This window comes from Pelecanus crispus, chromosome 5 (genome assembly GCF_030463565.1).
Source record: "Pelecanus crispus isolate bPelCri1 chromosome 5, bPelCri1.pri, whole genome shotgun sequence".
In the NCBI taxonomy this organism is placed as follows: domain Eukaryota; kingdom Metazoa; phylum Chordata; class Aves; order Pelecaniformes; family Pelecanidae; genus Pelecanus; species Pelecanus crispus.
The window spans coordinates 12,108,918-12,130,655 of record NC_134647.1 but is presented as its reverse complement, the minus strand read 5'-3'; the positions used below and the strand labels follow the sequence as shown (position 1 = coordinate 12,130,655).

General features: G+C 45.3%; 2 protein-coding genes across 2 annotated transcripts in view; both read left to right on the top strand.

Annotated features, from left to right (window-relative positions):
• LOC104035902 (kalirin) overlaps nucleotides 1-9,276 on the top strand; it is a 77,807-nt gene extending 68,531 nt beyond the window's left edge. The window contains exons 22-27 of the mRNA XM_075711048.1: nucleotides 844-975; nucleotides 2,727-2,891; nucleotides 3,793-3,871; nucleotides 5,073-5,273; nucleotides 6,203-6,341; nucleotides 8,657-9,276. Coding sequence (XP_075567163.1) covers nucleotides 844-975; nucleotides 2,727-2,891; nucleotides 3,793-3,871; nucleotides 5,073-5,273; nucleotides 6,203-6,341; nucleotides 8,657-9,202 — 1,262 coding nt within the window. The 3' untranslated portion in view covers nucleotides 9,203-9,276. The remainder of the gene's footprint in view (nucleotides 1-843; nucleotides 976-2,726; nucleotides 2,892-3,792; nucleotides 3,872-5,072; nucleotides 5,274-6,202; nucleotides 6,342-8,656) is intronic.
• Nucleotides 9,277-15,071: 5,795 nt separating this feature from the next.
• Nucleotides 15,072-21,511, top strand: UMPS (uridine monophosphate synthetase). The gene is made up of 6 exons (XM_075711101.1): nucleotides 15,072-15,206; nucleotides 15,634-15,787; nucleotides 17,970-18,638; nucleotides 19,336-19,511; nucleotides 20,049-20,163; nucleotides 20,961-21,511. Exons 1-6 carry the CDS (start codon nucleotides 15,072-15,074, stop codon nucleotides 21,140-21,142), a joined length of 1,431 nt encoding a protein of 476 aa, XP_075567216.1. The 3' UTR covers nucleotides 21,143-21,511.
• The last annotated feature ends 227 nt before the right edge of the window (nucleotides 21,512-21,738 follow it).

Here is a 21,738-nt window from a genome sequence, read left to right as displayed (position 1 = left end):
TGCATTGACGGGGATGGCACAGAGATTAATGTCTAACTGGTGACTTACAGATGCAGGAGTGTCACAAGCATTTAGAAGTCAATTTGTTTGGTCTCACAAACTGCCCTAGAGATACAATTTCCCCAGTTTATCCAAGCAAGTTAGTGGCTGCACTAACTACTCCTGTGCTGAAGGGAGTCCTGAGCAAAACACAGAAGAATTACTGGTCATTTGTCAATCTGCTGCCAAGCATACCAAGCACCATACACCCAGAAGCACTCTGAGTGGCTTTGTTGTGTCATTTTTGGACACTTCAGGGTGACTCCCTACTTCCAGAACCTCACTCGCTGCTTGGTGAAGTCCACAAGAATATTTGTTTTCCTCAGTTCCATGGGCTTTGCATCAGGTCTTGAGCTGATGGTGGCAGGTAAAGAGACTCTGCCTTTACAGCAGCTGAGCTCAGACAGATCCTCTGCACCCAAGGGGTGATTCTCCCAGACGGTCTCTCAGAGAGCTCCCTGGGGCATCGCAGTCCAGTTGACCACCAGCTGTGAGCAAGAAGATATTCCCCCTGACCTGCAGTACTGTGAGACCATGTCAAGGCAACAAGGCTTGCAAGCAGTGCTGTTCTCTCCTAGCTGCTAGTACGGAGGTCTCAGACCCACAGTGGTAGGTGAACAGGACCATGACATTGCCTTTCCTCTGGTTGTGCTGGTAACCCAGTGTAAACCAGAGTGCTCCCCCTGCAAGGCACAGCTGCCTTGTAGTGACCTGATGTACCTGACACACCTGATCTTCAGAATAAGGCACTAGTGCTTGTTGACATGATGCTGGACTTGTTTTCTCTTGTTTTCTCTTCCCAAGGTGTCCCAGCTGCCCCAAATCGCCCCATTGCTCAGGAGAGAGGCTGTACCTCTGTGATCCTACGCTGGCTACCCCCATCCAGTACAGGCAATTGCACCATTTCAGGCTACACTGTAGAGTACAGAGAAGAAGGTAAGTGGTTTGAGCTGTGCTCACTGGCTGGGAGAATGAGAACGAAGTAAGGCTCCTTTATGGCACAACAGGGTCCCAAAAGCATCCTTGCCACCACTGGGGTGCTACTAGCTGTTGCTCACAGATCCCAAAGTCTAAGGCCAAAAGAAATCCTTCTGTCATCCAGTCCAACTTCCCATATATCACAGACCTTTCTGTTTCCTCCAATCACTTATGGCAAGTAAAGTGTGCTAAGCTAAAACATATCCATCACTAAGGCATCCTTTCATCATTTGCATTCTGCCACTATGGTATCCATCCTTTCTAGTGGATGTTGCCTGGGAATGCAAAAACAAAGCGGCCTCATTATTTTTTTTGATCTGGATAGAGTTGCAGATCCCTGCATATTTTTCAAGCTCAGCTCTGAAATCCATTTGTTCTTAACTCCAACCATCCTTTTCCCCTGAAGAATGAAATAGATATTCAATGCACTGTTTTCCCAATATGCATAGGCATGTGCTCTTGAAAAGGGCATTTGAAATGATTCACATCCCTTATTCTTCCTGCAAAAGTGTGAGGGTCCCTGGGCAGTAAAACTTACCTTAGGTATGTGGCCTCTGTTTTTTCCCCTTCATTCTTCAAAAAATCCTACCTCATGCTAGTAAATGTGCAAACTTAATCACTCCATCATATTAATACCTTCTCTTAGCAAATACTCTGCCTTGACCCTCACTGTGCCATCAGTATGACTGGCATTTTTGTGAAAGAATAAAAGCTCTTCTATTAACAACAGCCACCAAAACAAACAGCATGAAAGCAGCAGTGTTTTCAGTTTTCCAGTGTTCCTCCCACTCCAAAGGAATCACTGACTCTTCCCTGTAAAAACAACCTTGACCTTGTGAGACCTGGGAATCAGAATTTGCCCACAGTGCACACAAAATATATGGGTCACCATAAATGATGTAAAGGTAAAAAGCCCTGAACTTACTAAAATAACATAAAATTTTATATATTCTTGAAAGAAATCATAGGCTGTGACAAGGCTCATTATCCCAGAGATCATTTTCTGTTCTGTGGCGCTGTGCAGATGAATAAAGTATTGCTGCTTTGGATGCCACAGGTTAGGCAATGGTTGGGTTTGTTTCTGTTAGGCGCAGAAACACATGAGGGACTCACACATTTCTTTGCTGCAATCCTGCTCATCTGCAAAAAGCCCATACTAAGCCTCAGAAAGCTGGTTGTCCTCCTGCAGCTCTGGCTTTCACTGTAGCCACCATATCTTCTGAAAGGCCTCATCTGCAAAAGCACTTTGATTGCACTGATGCTTGTCTCAGCTTCACCTGGGATGCCTTTGTTCACATTTTTTTTGCAGTATTTCTGCTACAGATTCTCTCACAGCAGAGCTGTCATCACATCAGCTCACCATTCCTGTCTTATCACGCTGCCCTGAGACATCACTTGTAGTACACAGCCACGGCTAGACTGCTGGAGAGATCAACTTGTCCCTGGGCTGCGGTTTTTCCATCGCTATCGGTCAAGTCAGGGGCATTTCCTTCTTCCCTCATTTAGCCAGACTGGAAGGTGGCTGCAACACAAAATAGCTTCCTACAGTCCTGTTCTGGTTTAACAGAAACACATCAGTCTGCCTTTTAAAAACCGTGTGGATTTTAACCTCCTAGGGTACTGCATGAGTCGGGCAGAGAAAGCCTCTGCTCTGAGTTCACATACTGAGACTGTTTCCATCAGCTCTCCTCTCCCTCCATAAAACGCAGGCTCGCAAGTCTGGCAGCAGTCAGTAGCCTCAACTCTGGACACGTACCTCGTCATTGAGGACCTGGCCCCAGGCTGCCAGTATCAGTTTCGAGTGAGTGCCAGCAATCCCTGGGGGATCAGCTTGCCCAGTGACCCATCCGAATTTGTAAGGCTCCCGGAGTACGGTGAGTGGGGTACAGCGAGGAGGGGCTGATGCATGCAGGTGTCCACCTGTGGTAGTCAGTATGATGAAGTAGACTTGTGCTGTGATGGATCCTGATAAAAACGTTGATCCTGGAGCTGGTAGGAATACAAGAGAAAGCCTGGGAGATGCTCAGAGCCAGCTCCTGACACTAGAAAGGCTTTTCATGTCTGCTCCTCCACTCTGCAACAGAACCTATTGCCGTTTCCTAGCACGTCCCTGCTTTCTATCCACAGACCATTTTTTGTCTTCATCTCTGGGCAACAGGCTCCACATCCTGCCCAGCGCGTCCCCCGCCTTTCCACAACGCCGCTAGCACCAGGGGCTTCTACTGGGCAGCCTAGCTGGGGTCTGCAAGTCAGCTCGCAGAAGGTACCCCCCCGAGCAATGCAGCTGGCGTAGGAAGGCTGCGAGGGAGGCGAGCCCCCAGCGCACGGTGCTGCAGGAATTTGGCCTACAGCTCACTCACGACAGTGCTGTGAGCAGAGCCCACATTTCCCCATGTTTTAGCAGCTCCAGTGCGTAACTAGGTTTGTGACTGGCTCGAATAGCCTGTGCTGGATGAAACGAGAGCTCACATGGCATAGTTCTACCTCCCAGTTACACACAGACATGCCCTTAGCCTGTCCGTATGACCCTTTTCAACCCAAAATTGCAAGGACAGATTTGAAGCCACCTTATCCACACCTTCCTCTGGGGAGCTCTGGCTTTTAGCGGTGCAACACATTGGAGCTGTGCCTGGGCAGTATGAAACTGGACTCTAGTAGTAATATTTGCTGTTTTCAGTAATACAGTCTTCCATAATTTTAAAATATGCAGTTTATAGTCCACAGGAAACTGTTATTAATTTTATGCTTTCTTGAATGTCCTTTGTTCTCCCAAAGACTCTGCTGCTGATGGTGCCACTATTTCATGGAAGGAAAACTTTGACCTCGCTTATGCAGAGCTGCACGAGATTGGGAGGTAGTATTAACCCCACTTATCACTGCAATAAAACACCAAAACAATGACTTGAAGCTTTTTCCTTGGAGGAAAGTTTAGGGTGCTTTTTGTAGTTAGCTTGAGAACTGCTGCTCCTTGCAAAAGCACGTTAAGTACGGATTAAAATATAGACTGGCTAAAATATGGACTAAATCCTGTTTTTCAAGATCAGTTGTGATTTGAGGATTGCAACCTGGCAAACTTGTGAACAATTAGGCAGCCAAATCTCTGAGAGCCACTGCTAGCTCCCACTGGTATCTCCTCTGACATCTCCGATTTGATGTGAGCTTTTGAAGTCATGACAATTTGCTGGTTCTGGATAAGCTTAACCTCAAAGACTGAGTTTGCTGAAGCACGTGAGGCATGTGACTGACTTAAATAACATGCTGAAGCGCTTTGCTGATTGGGATGGTGAGTTGAACAGGAGCCTAAATAGGAGCTGCATACGCTGTCAGCCCTCGGCGCTCTGCACAGACAACAGATAAGGGGCATGCAAACAATTCAGGTTAATGCAGTTAGTTCTTCAGCTCAGAGATCAGAGGCGAGTAATTCTGGGGCTGAAAGGACAGGAGTCTCTGGTTCTGTAGAAAGAAGAGTGATATATTAATAAAAGGCCAAGTTCAGCACACAGTATTACTGAGTAGTTTTACTTTCAGGAATGGTATTAGGCACTAGTCTGCATGAGTTTCCTAAATGCTTTCCTGCCAGCTTTCTTCTGAATTTCTTACTGTGTGCCTGAAACAGTGAGACAAAATGATAGGTCAGCAATTATTTAACAAGGCTTTTCTTTTAGTTGTCTGAGAAAGTTTGGGCTCTTTAATAAAGCACCTGGAGAAGGGAGACCCACAGCTAAAAAAAGAGATAGAACCTGTAAAAGTGGCAGCAAATTGAACCCAGGGGAGATTGTTAGAGGACATCAGTATGGCTGCACAAAGCAAAGCAACACCGTTTGCTCTCAGTGTTTGTTAATCCCCAAAGAATCTCTACACCCAGGGTAAGAGATTGTGGCTCTTTGTTGGAAAAGGTTATAAACAACTAGTTAAATCTGATTCCTTGTGAAATATTAATGCGCTGAATCAAATAACACTTCAAAAATCAGTCTGTTACTGCACTGAAAACAAGGTGTGATTTATTCATGAGTCCCCTTAATTATTCTGGGTGGGGTTTTTTTTTTTTATTTCAGGGGTCGATTCTCCATAGTAAAGAAATGCGTTCACAAAGCCACCCGGAAAGACGTTGCTGTAAAATTCATTAGTAAAAAAATGAAAAAGAAAGAGCAGGCAGCACATGAAGCAGCTTTGTTGCAGCACTTACAGCATCCTCAGTATATCACTATCCACGATACCTACGAGTCTCCTACTTCTTACATCTTAGTTTTGGAACTGTAAGTACATGGAGCTTGAATTCAAGTGTCTGGGTAGGAATCACAGCCCTATTATAGCCAAGGATAAAATTCACCCTGACTTCAGCAGGGCAAAGATTTTGTCATCTGTTTTTTATTGACTGTGACGTCAAATGAAATAGCCATTTTCTGCAGAGCTTCCACTTCTACTTGTTTGCTATAAATAAGATTCAGAGGGACAAATAAAACTGCTTTCTACTCCAGTGAAGCTTGGGTAATTGTATCAGCAGTTAGTTTGTCCCATTGAATAGCACCAGATTTAGTTGGGCAGTTTTGTCCACTACTTATATTCGAGTAAATGTGTTTCAGCTAGATTGAAGCCTACATTGTTCTAAGGTTTCACTTCTTGGTGAAAAGAGCTGTGTAGCAACTATGCTTACATTTATAAGGAGAAATAGCAACCAAAATCCAAACCACTTCTTTGTTACAGTACATCCAACAAAGTCTGTTTGGGCTATTTGCTTGTTTATTTATACAGGTAAATAAAAAGAGGTGGAAAACTTTTATTGGGTTAGTTTTCCCACAGAACATATTACCAGCTGAAACTGTCAGTGATTTTTTTTCCTGTGTTATGCAACCAGCTCTATAAATAAATAGATTAATCCAAATAATTAAGAGGATCTATTTTCAAAGTAATTACCTCTATCTATTGAATCCATCCTTAAGCAAATGAGTTTACTTTGAGACTGTTGCTAAATGTTTCAAGGACCGGAGATAGCAGCTGAGGATTAATCATTCTACCACTTGCATGGCCTGCAGTATCTTGAGATATTAAATACTCATCAGATCTTGCATTTTAGTTTCCTCCATTTTTAGGTCACAAAGTTTCCATTGCAATTTTGTTTTCAAATATTAACTGTTCCTGGAGATACCACGTGATCTTTCATGTGCAGGGTTTGATTTGTTTGTAGGATGGATGACGGTCGTCTCTTAGACTATCTAATGAACCATGATGAACTTATGGAGGAAAAAGTCGCTTTCTATATAAGAGACACAATGGAAGCCTTGCAGTATCTTCACAATTGCAGAGTGGCTCACTTAGACATAAAGGTAAGAAGAAAAGAGAAGGATGCTCTTATTCAGTGCCCTGGTACAGAGAGTTCCCAGCTGCACAGACAGGGAGGAGGTGCAGGCTGTACCCCAAAGAGATGATCGCTAAATGGACAAGCACTACCTTTCAGACCTATTGATCAGAGAAAGGACTTACTGACCTGCAGCACAAGGTCTTTTTCTTCCTTCAGACAAGAGATGCGCCTGTTTCCTTGATTCAGCCGTTTGTTCTTAAGGGCTTTCTGGAAGAGGGATTTAATGAAGGAGAAAGAGGATGTCTGAGACAAGAGTGAGATGACACTAGCACCTGAGTGAAGGGGAGTTAGATAAATCCACAGGGTATGGTTTGGGCTCACAGATGTACCAACCTAGCTACCAAGGTTCCCGAGCAGAGCTGGCTTGTGCCCAGGTGGCTCAGAGCAGGCCAGAAGGAGCGTGCGTCTCCCTCACATCCGCAGCAGCGGGTGCCCTGGAGAGCCCAAAGCAAGGGCAGGGGAGGCTGCAGGGGAGCAGGAGGTGGGGAGGGCTGGCAGGGGCAACGGAAAGCAGCACACTGCATTGTGCTGCAGAGCCTGAGAGGGGAACTGGGTGGGAAATACACCCACGGAGAGGTTCAGAGGAAGAACAAGCTGCATTGTGAAGAAGAAATTCAGGCATTCTCTAATGTCGCACTCAGATTAGCACAGTTCATACCTCCTTTTGTTAGCGCACATGGCAGGAGGCGCTGTACTGTCCTGGATTCGGCATTGTACTGCTGTCCTCACCAGCGTCCCAGTTATCTTGGATGACAGAATTAGTGATTGAAGTTATGATCAAGTGTTTTGAGTTTTGTGATCTGCAACATTGATTCTGGTTGCCAGGGATATCAGATAATCTATAATTTTTTTTCAGACCTAAATGCCAATTAAAAATGGAGAATGAGAGACGAATTTAACTTCCTTGTATAGTGGACAATCCAGCTCCAAGGAGGTCTATTCTCAACTCTCCAACCTCCAGGCATGTCAGATGAAGTGATGCTTTCATTCTTCTGCTGCCTGCTACCGCTACAAAAAAAAAAAATATTCCTTTTGTACAGTACCTGATGTGAGCATTAGTCCCAAAATGCTAAATCATCCTGGTTTATTTCAGTAAGATTGTTTGTATTTTCTGCTGTATTTATAGGACCTGTCAAAAAGTAGGTATCACTTGGAGGTAAGAAACTGCACTGAATTCTCTATTTGATCATAAGATACTTCCCAGAAACAAGGTGGAAAGCCAATTTTCTGTGACCTATTTACAGTTCTCCTGAATGAGGGATGCTAAATAAAGCACCTTGTGTTGCTAAGTGGGAAGCAGGAGATGCATTGGTAGTGACAGCAGACCTAGCCATGGACTGTCTTGTCCCAGGATCCTGCTCAAGAACATGTTGATTTTGTCAATGCAGACTGCACAAGAGAAGAGCAAGTGGAGACATTTGAACAGCAGTGTAGTGAACTTTGCTTTATATATATATATAGCCATGAGGCAGCAGTAAAATATGCATGAGGATGAGGGGCTATAGGACAGAAAAGTGAGTCTAGAGAGTGTACAAGAAGTAAATTCAGAAACCATCTCAGAGCCAACAAAGGAAGTAAAATCCATGTTAAGCCCCCAGAGCAGAGTGTACAGGCAATGTTCAGCATCTCCCACAAAGAGAGAGACATCTTAAATACTGACAGAGTTGGTAAAACAGAGGGAAAACCAACTGGGATGAAAAATAATTGCACTCTGGCTTGGAAGGCATGACTGTGTGCTGGTGTTTATAAGGGAACACTGGTAGTTCCATCCACATCAACTGACAGCAACAATAATGGCACGCACCAGTCCCTCCCAGGACACATGGTAGTGGGAGCAAAGTTGAACATTTACTTCACGATGAACATTTCTGTTACAAGTTACACACATTTATGTGGCCAGTTGCCACATAAACAAATGGAATCTAAATAAACTCATCAGAGATACACAAGTCTTATCAAAATTTAAAAATCTGTCTGTGTTCTTCATCTGCAGAGATTAGTTTGGGAAAATAAACTGTGAGTATTTGGGACAAAGTGCAAAATCCCAATGTGTTGCCCTAGTGCAAAAGAGGATGTTGTCATTGCAACTTCAGCACTGATCTGAATTTACAGCAGTGTAAACAGCACCTGAGCGGTTCCTTGTCATTCACTCTCCTGATCTGTACCTCACACATCTGATTAAATGCAAGTTTTGATTGGCTATTAAACCTAAATGAAATCTACACATTTTATTTGCAAAAACATAATATAATTAAGTTTTTGTTATTATCTTTTCAACAGCCAGAAAATCTGCTCATTGATTTAAGAATCCCGGTACCTCGGGTCAAGATCATTGATTTGGAAGATGCAGTTCAGATCACAGGTCATTACCACGTCCACCACCTCCTCGGAAACCCGGAGTTCGCAGCCCCTGAAGTTATCCAAGGCCTTCCTGTCTCCCTGAGCACGGACATCTGGAGCATTGGGGTCCTCACCTACGTCATGTTAAGTGGTGTCTCCCCGTTCCTGGATGAAAGCAAAGAGGAGACTTGTATCAATGTGTGCAGAGTAGACTTCAGCTTCCCGCCCGAGTACTTCTCCGATGTAAGTCATGCCGCCAGGGATTTCATCAATGTTATCCTCCAGGAAGACTTCAGGAGAAGGCCGACGGCAGCCACTTGTTTGCAGCATCCGTGGCTGCAACCGCACAATGGCAGCTATTCCAAGATCCCACTGGATACCTCCCGCTTGGCTTCCTTCATCGAGCGCCGCAGGCACCAGTACGACGTGCACCCGGTCCCCAGTGTCAAGAGTTTCCTGATGAGCAGGCTGAACCCAGGCACGTAATGTCTCCATCCCTGGGGTCCTACACTGCTGGTCCTGAGGCAAGGCGCAGGGAGCGAGCAGGCGCAAAGCAGATCTGTCTGTACATAGTCCCGTATTCGGCGTTTGCATTTCACGTGGCTTCCCCAGCTGCAGGGTACAAATCACTGCAGAGGTGGCAGTACCTGCCCAGTTCCTCAGGACCAAAGCAAAGGGGGTAATGGCAGCAGGTACCCGCTCCCTCCCCTGGGTGGGCTCCTCTTGGGATGCGTGGTATTGTCGCATCCACCGCCAAAAAAGGACTGCGGGAAGCAAACACCGACTGGAAACAAGAGCCAAAATTGCAGTTGCCTTAATCTTTGTGAGGCAGCCTTATAAGAAATCCTCTTGATCTTGCTGAACTGATTTCAAAATGTACGAGAGATTAGGAGTAGGATAGTGGGGGGAGTGAGACTAGGCTGACCGTAGCATGTACTGCAGAACTGGACTGAAGTCAGTTTTTGCTGAAATCATTGCAAGCTTGCTCCAGGTTAACAGACGGATTTTGCACGCCCCGTATGCCCGGCTCTGCCATGATTTCAGCAGGGACTTTGCCTGAGTAGGGCATGGAAGACGAGGCCCTAGACACTGCTGGATCAGCCTCCGTGGTGGTGTGGCTTAGATACACTCTCGTTGCATGGTAGTGCTCAGACCAAAATCCCCCGTTAATCCTTGGGCTTTCTGCTGTGTCAAGTCAACATGCAGTACCTTTCGGAGCTATGATTAAGGCAATGAATTCATTGGAGCATACAGCTGGTTTTGACTAAGCACAATGGGACTATGATGGGTTTTTTAAAAGCATTTTATACACACTGTACAGAAATCTTTTGCAAAACCTGTGCATTGAGAAAAGGCTGTGTCCAATTTTTGCAGTATCTGTAAACTAGATGATGATGATGAAGACAATTTTTTCTATCACAGGTTTTCAGTATACATATATTGTATCATATATATAAATATATATATATATAAAGGATCCTGTTCCATTTCTAGCTTCAGAATTGCTTGGCCCAAAGTCCATCTAAGCCTTTCAGAGTGCAGTAGGAGTGGTGAGTTCATCCTTGTGCTTACAGCTTGAAAATCATTTTCAGTGTTTAAAGTATGTCATTTGTTTCATTTCCAAACTTGTAAATATCTCTCAGCTGCCATTAGCACCTCATCACCAAAGCATTCATGAGGATATTTTTATGTCCAAAGCCTAATTTGTAATAAAATAAAAAATATTCACAATTAAAACATTTCTCTCTCGCAAGCCAAGCTGCAACATCATCGTATTGATGTTACAGTGACAGAGCCAGCCTTAAGTATAACCAACGCAGGGAGTCTGCAGTGACAAATCAGCAGTTCGTAGGCTGGCCAAATCTTCCTCTCCAGCAGTGGGACTGGGAGGGGAAACACCTCCCTGGCTGGTGTTTCCCCATCCTGCTGCCCGCACTATAAAACTCTACAGCCTTGTAGGGTGACGATTGAAGAGATTTCCCCTCTGCCCCGGCATGCGAGGACTTTGTCTTGGTGCTGAGTGCCATTGCTGTGCCTGTAATGGGAAATGTCAATTGTTACCAAAGGTTTACCTAAGGAAAAGGGCTTGATCTGACCATGTGTACTCAGTATAGACTCTCTTGTAAGGGCAAGAGTCAAATTTAATTTACCATCCAAGTAACTGCACTGTGAGCATGCCATCTATCCGCAGGAGCAAAAGCAGTCTCTGCCAGCAGGTGGTGGAGGTACTCTTGCAAGTGCTGTTAAATTCTCAGGGCTCTGCTAGCCCTTTTTTTGATTCACCTCCAAGTTCAGTTTCATGGCAGGTAGGAGACCTGGCCCTTCTCTTTGTGCTTGCTCTATCAGTATGCTGGAGTGGTCAGTATTTTGCTAGTGGAGAAGGAAGGAGGCACAGCAAAAAAACCCAACGTTCAGCACCACGTACATGCAATACAAGGACAGACCTTGAGGTCGGGGTGCCCCAGTCAGAAGGGTGAGCCCGGGTGCCTGAGCGGAGTCAGAGGTGATGTACAAGGCTGTGTGGCTGGTGGAGAGATCTAGCACAGGGGGAGGTTGTGGAAAGGCTTCAAAGAGATGGTGTTCACAGAAGGTTAAACCTTCTGGATCAGCTAGAACCTATCTCAGTTCCCCTCTGTAGTGCCACAGCTAATTTTCTAAGCAATCCAGCAGCACCTCTTAGACAAAGACCAGACTCTCATCCTAAGCAAGAGTGCGAAGTACGCCATTTTTTAGCAAACGAAACTTCTTCAGACAGCAGTCACCAAGGGGTGTCTTTAATTAGCACCAGACTCAGGTACTTTCTCACTACAGGACTGTTTGTACTTCTTCCTATTTGTCAAAGCTGGCTCTTTGTGCTGTGACTGTGCTGCCCTTAAAAAAATGTTTATGGAAGTGTGTTTTATAAAACCCACAGCTTTTATTAGGCGTGTGGGTACAGTTTAAGCCAGTCTTTCTGCTTGGCATTAATACAAACAAATTCTCACATATCACATGAAATCTGGAGTTATTTATCATTTTATTTTCCTACCTCCTGCATTCACATCTCAAACTGCAACAGCAGACACTTTGGATACACAGGGGAAAAAGTTGGATTGTTTAAGGGAATATTTAAGCCTCTCATTGCTATCAAATAACAGAAGAAAACACAAAAGGCTGAAAGAGGATACATGTTTAGGCATTGGTGATCAGATTCAGAAAAGAGATTCCTTGACAAGGGAGAGCTGGAGGTGCTGAACTTTGAAGATTTTGAATGTTATAGGGGTGGCTTTCCTTTACGGTTGTGCTTTTTGCATATTCATGTTAGAGAACTCTTTCTGGGCTCTTCTGTGCTCTTCTTACAGCACGTTCAGGAAAACTGGAACCTGTTAGTACTTCCAGATATGTTTGTGATTATTAACAATTCTTGCATTTTATCTCAAAGATTTTGTTTGCCTGAATAATATCAAGTTGACATGAAATGCTGCTGTATGATAAACACAGAGGAGGTATTCTGACCTTGCTCTCTCAAGGTCTTTTTCAGCCAACCTGTGGCCTCTCTGGAGATCCAACAGGTCCTGTAACTCTGTTATAAACTGTAACTCTGTTGTAAAGATATTACAGAAGCTCAGTAAGTAGGCCCGGAGTGAGCCCACTGGGTGAGAAGCACCACAGCCAACCCCCTTTGCAGCATTCTGCAACTACTGGATTTTTTTCATGCATGAAATATTGCCTGTAACAAAAATGGGGAAACACAGTTTCTCATAAAGCTCCGTTAGGCCTTTACAAAGCTCTCCAGAGAGCAGCTGACTCCAAGGGGAAGATTTCTGCCTGCAGCTTTACCACTCAGGGTATTCCCAAGATGGCAGAATGAAGGTGTGATGGTAGCTGCACCCTTTAGCTTCTGCGGCTGCTTTTAGCTGCAGGCCTGCTAGCATGACCAACAGTTATACTAGCAACAGAGCACCACAAGCTCGGTGCAGACTGGCACTATGCACGCAGCCACCAGCTTCGGACATTGTCACGGTGCTCTTACCCAGCACTGACGTCAGAGTGCACCTGCTCGCAGCGTCCCCCGGCGCTGGGCTGGGTGACAGGCCTGCAGGAAGGCAGCAGCAAAGGCGCCAGCGAAACAGAGCCCGGTGGGCATGCTGACATGCAGTGCTTATTATTTAAGATGGCTACATTTAATGAACGTGCATGGCAACGAGAAACTAGCTTGCACCTCTCTCTCCCTGCTCCACTTGGAGCAGCCAGGCCAGGCCGTTTCTCTCTTGGCCATCGAATAGGAAATCCAATTGCCTATGTAATGCTGTCAGCTGCCATCAGCCATCCGACGCGCTTGCTGCCCTGTGGCAGATCCCCACCTCTCCACCAAGCTGCCAAGCCCCCTATACATGTTACTACGGGGATGACACACAGCCAGTCCAGGGTTTTACACTTTAATGTTTTAAAGCAATCCAGGCTTTAAAATTTATAAAATTTCTCTCTTCCTACTTGTACCAACAAGTCTTGTTTAGTCTTACTGCCTTTGTATTTTAAATTAGTTTTTTTCCGTAACATTTATCTTTAAAAACATTTTACTTTTGAACTAAGTTAATGCTGAGACAAAGCCTGTGTCCTCAACCGACCTGTACAAATTCTGTGGCTTCAGTGGAGTTCATTAGCATTTCTGATGATGCTCTTAAGCCTTTGTTACAAATACCATGACTAAAGGCTAAATGCAGAACCGCATATTATGACCTGACTATATATAACCATATTTTAATATGCTTGCAATGAGGGGACTGTATCAAGTGACCTGGGATAATATAAACTTCAGAGACAGATGTGCTGGCTAGTCTGTATATACAAAGGTCTAACGGATAATCAACGCGCACAGGGGCTAACCACCTGGTTTTGTTTCTGTTCCTTCCACTGCAGAAGTAGATTCTCCTCTAACACAGGGCTTGGATTTATTTTCCAGCTCATTCTTTCATGTCCCATCAGAAAATGGTGCTTTCCCAAGGAAACAAAATAAAATCCCATTTTGCTAGGCTGACTGCACACTGCCATCAAGTGATGAATTCTCGTTCTGGGATCTGTATAGTGGTGAGTGTTACCATAGCGTCAGGATGCTGAATATTCGCTGTAACTGTAGTCTTTATTATGAAGCTAGTGAAAAACCAACATCTTTTCTACTCAAGCCATATTTCACCTTCATGTCCAACTTCTGATGCTGGTGCTTTTACTTCTCTTTCTACCAAACTGTTCGGCGTTGCTCTGCCACTGAGGTCAATTTGCTGATAACTTTTGGAAGGCAAATGCAATAGAAAGTGCAAAAAAAAAAAAAAAAAATTAAACCTCAGACTTATTCATTGAGATAAGAGCAAACAGTTGGAATATATTGATGCTTTTCAATCTTTGCAACAATCAACTGAAGGAGGAAAAAAGAAACAGTGTTGCTAACAGCTCAGCGTTTTCAAGGTGCAAAGTAATTCCACAGCCTTAATTATTTCAGTGTATTGCTGGTCTGCCTTAAATGTATCTTCAGTTTTATTGCAAATTTCATTTTGTATGCACACAATGTTGTTTTGTAAAGGTAAGTTTGTAAATATTTCCTTTGTAAGTCTAATCACTCATGTGTACCATTGTGAGGTGATTACTTGCTGTCCCATGTTGTTATTACTATACTACAGTATATATGATCATCTACGGATGTAGCTTCAAATTGTACATCTTCTGTCCTTGCATTCCTATAAATAGAGTATACTAATGAGTCGGTTTCTGGGCTTTTTTGATTAAATACAATTGTTCAGAGAAGACCGGGTCAGTCTTATTTCACACGTATGGCAACCTTTCCCATGCCTTGAAGACTCAGAGCTTGCTGATCGCTTTACTCGGCTCATCTTTTTTCGGAGGGATGTGCACAGGAAACCAGAGCAAGGGTCTACCGCTCCAGGCCTTGCATACACCAACCCGGACACCAAGCAGCCTTCTGGGAGTCACCCCCAGAGCCGACACAGAGAGAAAGTCTCTGCTCACACCAAGCCCTCCCCGCAGCAGCGGTTTCCGCCTCCCCGGGCGAGGAGCGGCTGCAGCCGGCGGGGCGGGGCAGGCCCTGAACGCACCTCCCGCGGCCGGGGCCCCCGCCCTGCCTGTGGGGCCGGGCCCCGGGGAGCCGGGCCGGGGACGGGGCGGGATGGGCCTCACGCTGGGGGCAGCAGGACGCGGGGGGCGGCAGGGCCGGGCCGGGCCGGGCCGCGGGATAAGGGGACGGGGAAGGGGACAGGGAAAGGCCGCGGCGCCTCCCGTCACAGCGCCCTCCCCTCAGGAGGCCCCGCCCCGCGCGCGCCGTGACGCCATCTCCCGGCGACGGCGCACCACGTGGTGGCTGGGGATGGCGGCGGCGGCGGCGCTGCTGCGCGAGGCGGGCGCCCTGCGCTTCGGCGACTTCGTGCTGAAGAGCGGCCGGGCCTCCCCCGTCTACATCGACCTGCGCGGCCTCGTCTCCCACCCGCTGCTCCTCCGCCAGGTGCGGGGCCGAGCGCCGGCCGGTGTGGGGGGCCTGTGGGGGCCGGGCCCTGGCCCTGGCCCTGGCCGGAGGGGCGGGCAGCGCTCGTCCGTGCCGGCACCCCGCGGGTCCCCGGCGTCTCTCTGCCTCTTGCGGGGTAAAGGGTCTCGGCTGCGGGAGGGGAGGGGCACGGGAGCCCTTCCCGGGGCCTCTCCAGGGAGCCCTTCCCGGGGCCTCTCCAGGGAGCCCTTCCCGGGGCTGGGGTCGTGGTCGGCTGGCCGGGAGCCGCTGGCCGCGGGGCTGGCTGCTCGCTGTAGGGCCAGCGGCTGTCAGGTCGTGTGGAGGAGAGAGTTCTTCCTGCGTTTGTGTTGCTTCCCTCGGCAATACGTTGGTTTAGTCGTGTTCGCACCGGTCTGGCTCTTACAAGTTGTTTGGTTTCCCTCTTCAGGTTGCAGGCCTTCTCTTTCAAGCAGCCAAAGACGCTGGTCTCAAGTATGACTGCGTGTGTGGCGTTCCTTACACGGCACTGCCGTTGGCCACAATTATCTGCTCAGAGAATCAGATTCCAATGCTCATACGGAGGAAGGAAGCGAAAGGCTATGGTAAAACCTTCAAATCAAGAATTTGTGTCTACTTGTTGTCTTCTTTGGGAAATGACTTTACATATTTGTGGTTCTTTTGTACAGTGCAGCATCTCCATTCCAGTTTAAGGTTATCACTCCGATTCAAAAAGCAGCCCCCTTTCCCCCTAAAACATACCTCCCACAGCATTCCAACCTGATCAGGCTGTCCCAGCTGGTTGCTGATTAGGCCACAGCTTGAATCCTGCTGCAGTAGGTTTGGAGACTCTTGGTGGTGGGTGGGGGGGGGTGTTGTTTATTTGTTTTTGTTTGTGGGGGGTTGTTTCTTTTATTCAGCAGTGTCTTTTTTTTCCTGGGCACCATTACCATGGTTCTGGGTTACTGGCCTCTTCCAGAAACCGAGATTTACACCTCAGTTTCTCTGATATGCTGAGACCAGTGCCACATTTCACCCCCTACCAGAACTTTTTGTGTATTGACTCCAAGAGGAACCTTTCTAGTCTCTTTTTCATTTACCTCTCAACCCCCTTTTTCTTTCACATCCTGTAGTCCTGTAATCAGTGGGCAGGGTGGAACAGGTGAGAAGCAGTTCTCTACCCAATGAACCATTTATTTGATTTGGATAAAGGAAGGGGGAGAGAAAACTGAAGCATTAATCTACCATAGCAACTGGATTTCTGCATGTGATAAAAGCTATACTCTTCCACCAGCATTTAATTAGAAAGTATGCTTGTCAAAACTAAATGTTCCTCCTGTGTTAGTGTGTCAGGCATGAAAATGTTTGCTGTTCCTTCTTGTGAAAGACAAGTCAGTTGTGACAACAATTAACTGCCTGGCACAAGGTTTCTGGTGTCACATGGATTGCAAAGCTGTACGCACACTTGTTCTTTAGACTGTCATTGTCTAAGCACCGCACTCACTGCATAATGTTCTCCTGCTGCACGCTGCTTCCTGGGAAAGCTCAGCATCCTTTGTTGTTGGCCCCCAGGAGGCCTTTCATGGACATGTGCCTGTTGTTGGTTAGGGCAAAAGCATTTGGGGCTTTACTCCTTCTAATTGTTCTAAGAAGCGTATTAAGCACAGAATACTGCCTGTGGAAAATAGGACATATGCTGAAGAGTACTGTCGTGGTTTAGCCCCAGCCAGCAACTAAACACCACGCAGCTGCTCGCTCACTCCCCCTACCCCAATGGGATGGGGGAGAGAATCAGAAGAGCAAGAGTGAGAAACACCCCTGGGTTGAGATAAGAACAGTTTAATAATTGAAATAAAGTAAGATAGTAATGATAATAATAACAACGATATAATAATGATGATAATAATGATAGTATACAAAGCAAGTGATGCACAATGCAATTGCTCACCACCTGCCGACTGATACCCAGACAGTTCCCGAGCAGTGATCGCTGCTCCCCGGCCAACCCCCCCCCCCCCCTCAGTTTCTGTACTGAGCATGATGCCATATGGTATGGAATAGCCCTTTGGTCAGTTTGGATCAACTATCCTGGCTGTGCCCTCTCCCAGTTTCTTGTGCACCTGGCAGAGCCTGGGAAGCTGAAAAGTCCTTGACTAGCATAAGCAGTACTTAGCAACAACTAAAACATCAGTGTGTTATCAGCACTATTCTCATCCTAAATCCAAAACACAGCACTATGCCTCCTACTAGGAAGAAAATTAACTCTATCCTAGCTGAAACCAGGACAAGTACCAATAACTTGACTGCTTTAAAGTCGTTTTAAATAACTGGAGAAAATAGTTTTGTAATTCTGAGCATTCAGTTCATGGCAATAATAAACTCCTCTAGTCTTCTTATCCAAAGGTTTGAATTTGTGCAGTTCACAATATGTCTGTGTCATTACTGGAACATAACTTCTGGAAACATAAAGAAGTATTTTAACTTGGAGAAATAACAGTCTTTATGAATGAATTACATGTCAGTGACTGAGCTGTGGTAAGAACTGTGGTAACTGGTTTCAGGTAATAACTGAACAAATTACCTCTCCATACTGACAGTGAACGTTAAATTCCTGTTCTCTTGAGTCCAGTTCCACTGGACTTCAGGATATGCTGCAGCATATGCTTGTATGTGGAAAAAATATGATCTTGACATTAGCAGAGCAAGTTAAAGTTTTGATACTTGTAAGTTTTTGGGGGTCTTTTAAACTTTCTTCATTTAGTGTAGTGTTTGCCTTTTATTTTTAAGGTACTAAGCGGCTGGTAGAAGGCACCATTAATCCAGGAGAAACATGCTTGATCATTGAAGACGTGGTAACAAGTGGATCTAGTGTACTGGAGACCGCAGAAATTCTTCAGAAAGAGGGATTGAAAGTCACGGATGCTGTAGTGCTGTTGGACAGGGAGCAGGGCGGGAAGGCCATGTTAGAGGAACGTGGAATTCGCCTGCACTCTGTGTGCACGTTGTCCGGGGTGTTGGAGATTTTCCAGCAGCAGGGAGAAGTGGCTGTTGAGATGGTTGAAAAAGTGAAGAAATTCATTCAGGGAAATATGTTTGAGCCGGTAGCTCAGAATGGCCCCGCTCCTGTGAAGAGACTGTGTAAAGAGCTGAGCTTCAGCGCTCGTGCCGAGCTGCCAGGGGTGCATCCTACTGCAGCCAGGCTTCTCGCGCTCATGGAAAAGAAGCAAACGAACTTGTGCCTTTCTGCTGATGTCACCAGCTCCAAAGAGCTGCTCCAGTTAGCTGCCATCCTGGGCCCCAGCATTTGTATCCTGAAGACTCATATAGACATCCTGAATGATTTCACCCAAGAGGTAGTAAAGGAGTTGAGAACGCTTGCAGACCAACATGAATTCTTGATTTTTGAAGACAGGAAATTTGCAGACATTGGAAACACAGTGAAACATCAATATGAAGGTGATTATCATCAACCTCAATTTACTGTAACTTTGCTGCCGGTGTGTGTAACTGCAGCACTGGCACAGGTTGCCGGGAGAGTTTGTGGAATCTCCAGCCTTGGAGAAGACTCAAGGGGACAAGGCCCCGAGCAACCTGATCTAGCTTTGAAGTTAACCCCTCTGAGAGGGCATGACCTCCAGAGGTCCCTTCCAACCTTAATCTTTTTATGAATCTATGGTTGTGCTCAGTAAGTACTTCTGAGTAGTTGTTTGCCCTGAGAAAACACAGCGGGGCTTCTTAAGGCAGCCTGCAGTTGTATGCTTGTGTGCTCGTTACGGCTTTCATTCCACATTGCATCTGCAACTGTGGAACTGTTTTTTTGTGATCCGTATGTCTCATATGATCAGCATTCTGTATTGAAAGATAGCACCTGTGGCAGTGGATTTCTAGGTTACCATAAATGCCTCAGTGAATATTAAAGGTGAGATACTAAGAAGTGTTTGTGAAAAGTAAAACTGAGAGAGTACACTTTGTGGTTAGGCAGCTATTGGAACAGTCTGGTGAGACTGAACTTGTAACTGCCAAGCTTCAGTAGTAAAACTGCCTTTTTAAAATGTGAATGATTTAGTGTGCAGCTTGCTTTGTTTAACTCATGTTTCCTGTTTAATACATTTTTAATGACGCTTTGCCTCTGTTTTCCTATCCATCTTCTCAGGTGGTGTGTTCAGAATTGCATCCTGGTCAGATATCGTTAATGCCCATGTGGTTCCAGGCTCTGGAGTTGTGAAAGGTCTGAAGGAAGTAGGTCTTCCTCTCAAGCATGGCTGTCTTCTGATTGCCGAGATGAGTTCCCAAGGATCACTTGCAACGGGTGAATACACAAAAGCTGCAGTAAGTAGGCAGTCTTGTTTCAGGTTAAAAGCTTGTAAAGTGTTGTGACAGGGAGGTTTTGTGTGCTTCTAATACGTGCACTTCCAAAAGTCTCTCCAGCTAACTATCACAGTTTTTTTCCTGTGGAGACTCAGGCATCTGATAGTGTGGTGTTCAAAGGTTGCAGATGTAGGCTAGTCATGTGAGGTGATCAGAGTTCACACTGAATTCTAGTAAACATGCCAAGTTTGTGGCCCAGCCCCCCCGCTTTTTTTTTCTTTCCCTTAGGCAATACATTTCTAATTAGCTTAAATTCATTCATTGTATTATTTATAACATAGAAAGAAACATAATACTCACATTCCTGGCTGCAAGTGCAGCAAGATCAGTGAGAGGGGTGAGTCAGCTCTGGGTGACTTTATATTGGTAAAGCAAGAACAGGTGTTTCATACCCCTGCCTGGCAGGGCTTAATATGTCAAAGGGTGGATGAGAAACAGATTGCTAGTCAAGCTTCATTTTAGGTATATCCCTTGTAACTGTTTACTGATCTTCTTCAGGTACAGATGGCTGAAGACAACTCGGATTTTGTTTTTGGATTCATATCTGGATCTAGAGTTAGTAATAAACCAGAATTTCTTCACTTAACTCCAGGGGTGCAGCTGCAAACTGGAGGTAAATTTTTCTGAAATATTTATAGTCTGTTTGTAAATACAGTAAGTGGTGTAGCCTTCAGTAAAAAAAGTGACTTCTGAAGAGGGTTTGGTTGCTGATTCTCTGGTGGGAGGAGTCTGTGCTTGCCATTATGGGCTGCCTTCTGTATTTCTGGGTACATTGATCCCTTTCCTGGGAGCTCTGAAAGGCAACCAGCAAGCTACACAGCTTTGTTTGTGTGCTGAGGTCTCTGCATACCATAAAGCACAGCCCCTAAAGCATGTGAGTTGTCTTCAGATAGGTGTTACATTAGATGTACAACTACTCCATAGGAGTAGAAGAAAAGATTTTTAACAAATACAGAAGTCTAACTGTAACATGGTCGATACTGATATAGAAGTCTTATACTGACTAAACAGCTTATCACTGAACCTGGTAGGGGAGATGTGTTTCTCTGCAATACTTAATTCTTATGAAACCTGAAGTGAAATCACAAACTTTTACGTGACTGTTTGGGGGTTTTGCCTGTTTTAAGAAGGCTAAGGCTTATTTCAGTAACCCTGATCGGTGCTTCTTTGCATAACTGTTCCATCTATTGTGACTGGTAAATCATGAAAAAGGAGGATGCTGTCTGTCAGTGTAATTTGATCTGTGTAATAGGGGGTTTGTTAGTTGGAGACAGTTTCTATTTATGCTTGTGGATTGTTAGGGTGAGAGCTGGAACAAGCATACCTGTTCTCTGTTCCAGCACCTCTTTGAGGCTTTTTAGTAGGTACAGTTCTGTACAAACTAAAAAAAAAATGGTGTCTCTATTTCAGGTGATAACCTTGGACAGAAGTACGTAAGCCCCAGGGAAGTTATTAGTGAAAAAGGTTCAGATATCATTATTGTGGGACGTGGCATCTTGTCAGCTTCAGACCGTCTTCAAGAAGCAGAGAAGTACAGGAAGGCAGCTTGGGAGAGCTACCTAAGCAGACTTGGTATTCGTGCAGAAGATTGAAAGCAGGCCACTTTCCTAGTCAATAGGCAAAGCGGATGGAGCAGCAGTCATCGTGAGACTTCCAGTTAAATACAGACACTTCACCCAGGAGAAAAATCTGTTACTAACTATGTTATTTTTAATTGCATACACACACAGGTCAAGTTGTGCGTGCCGTGGTTGGGTTTTTTTAATATTTGAATTTATGAACCCAAAACTTTATGCCCAGTTTTTAACCTTAATAGCTTTTCTCTGCTGAAAAACGTTGCATAAAACACTCCAAGGGTATTTGGTTGGGTGTTGTTGCTTTTGTTTCTTTTCCCCACCCTAAAATTCCTTCTGGCTGTGGAAACAGTATTTTACTGTTTTTAATAAACTTCACCTGCAGACCTGACCTGCTGCCCCACTCTCACAGGATTACTTAGCTTTGCTGTTTCCAAGGAGGATGTATGGGTCTTAATCCTACACAGTGAAATTGAATAGCGTGTTGTTTAATAAATATTCTTTTGCTGCTGTTTTCCCTTCATTGGATCTGTAAGTCTTCCTTCTGTGGCAGTGTGAAATACTGTTTTCAGAACCCCAGTATTACTAAAAGTCATTCTAGTGTGTTTGTGACT

Coding starts and splice junctions, on each gene's coding strand:
- UMPS (XM_075711101.1), top strand. CDS start 15,072: ATGGCGGCGGCGGCGGCGCTGCTGCGCGAGGCGGGCGCCCTGCGCTTC. Junction 18,639..19,335: donor AGTGAAACATCAATATGAAG/GTGATTATCATC, acceptor CCATCTTCTCAG/GTGGTGTGTTCAGAATTGCA. Junction 19,512..20,048: donor GTGAATACACAAAAGCTGCA/GTAAGTAGGCAG, acceptor GATCTTCTTCAG/GTACAGATGGCTGAAGACAA.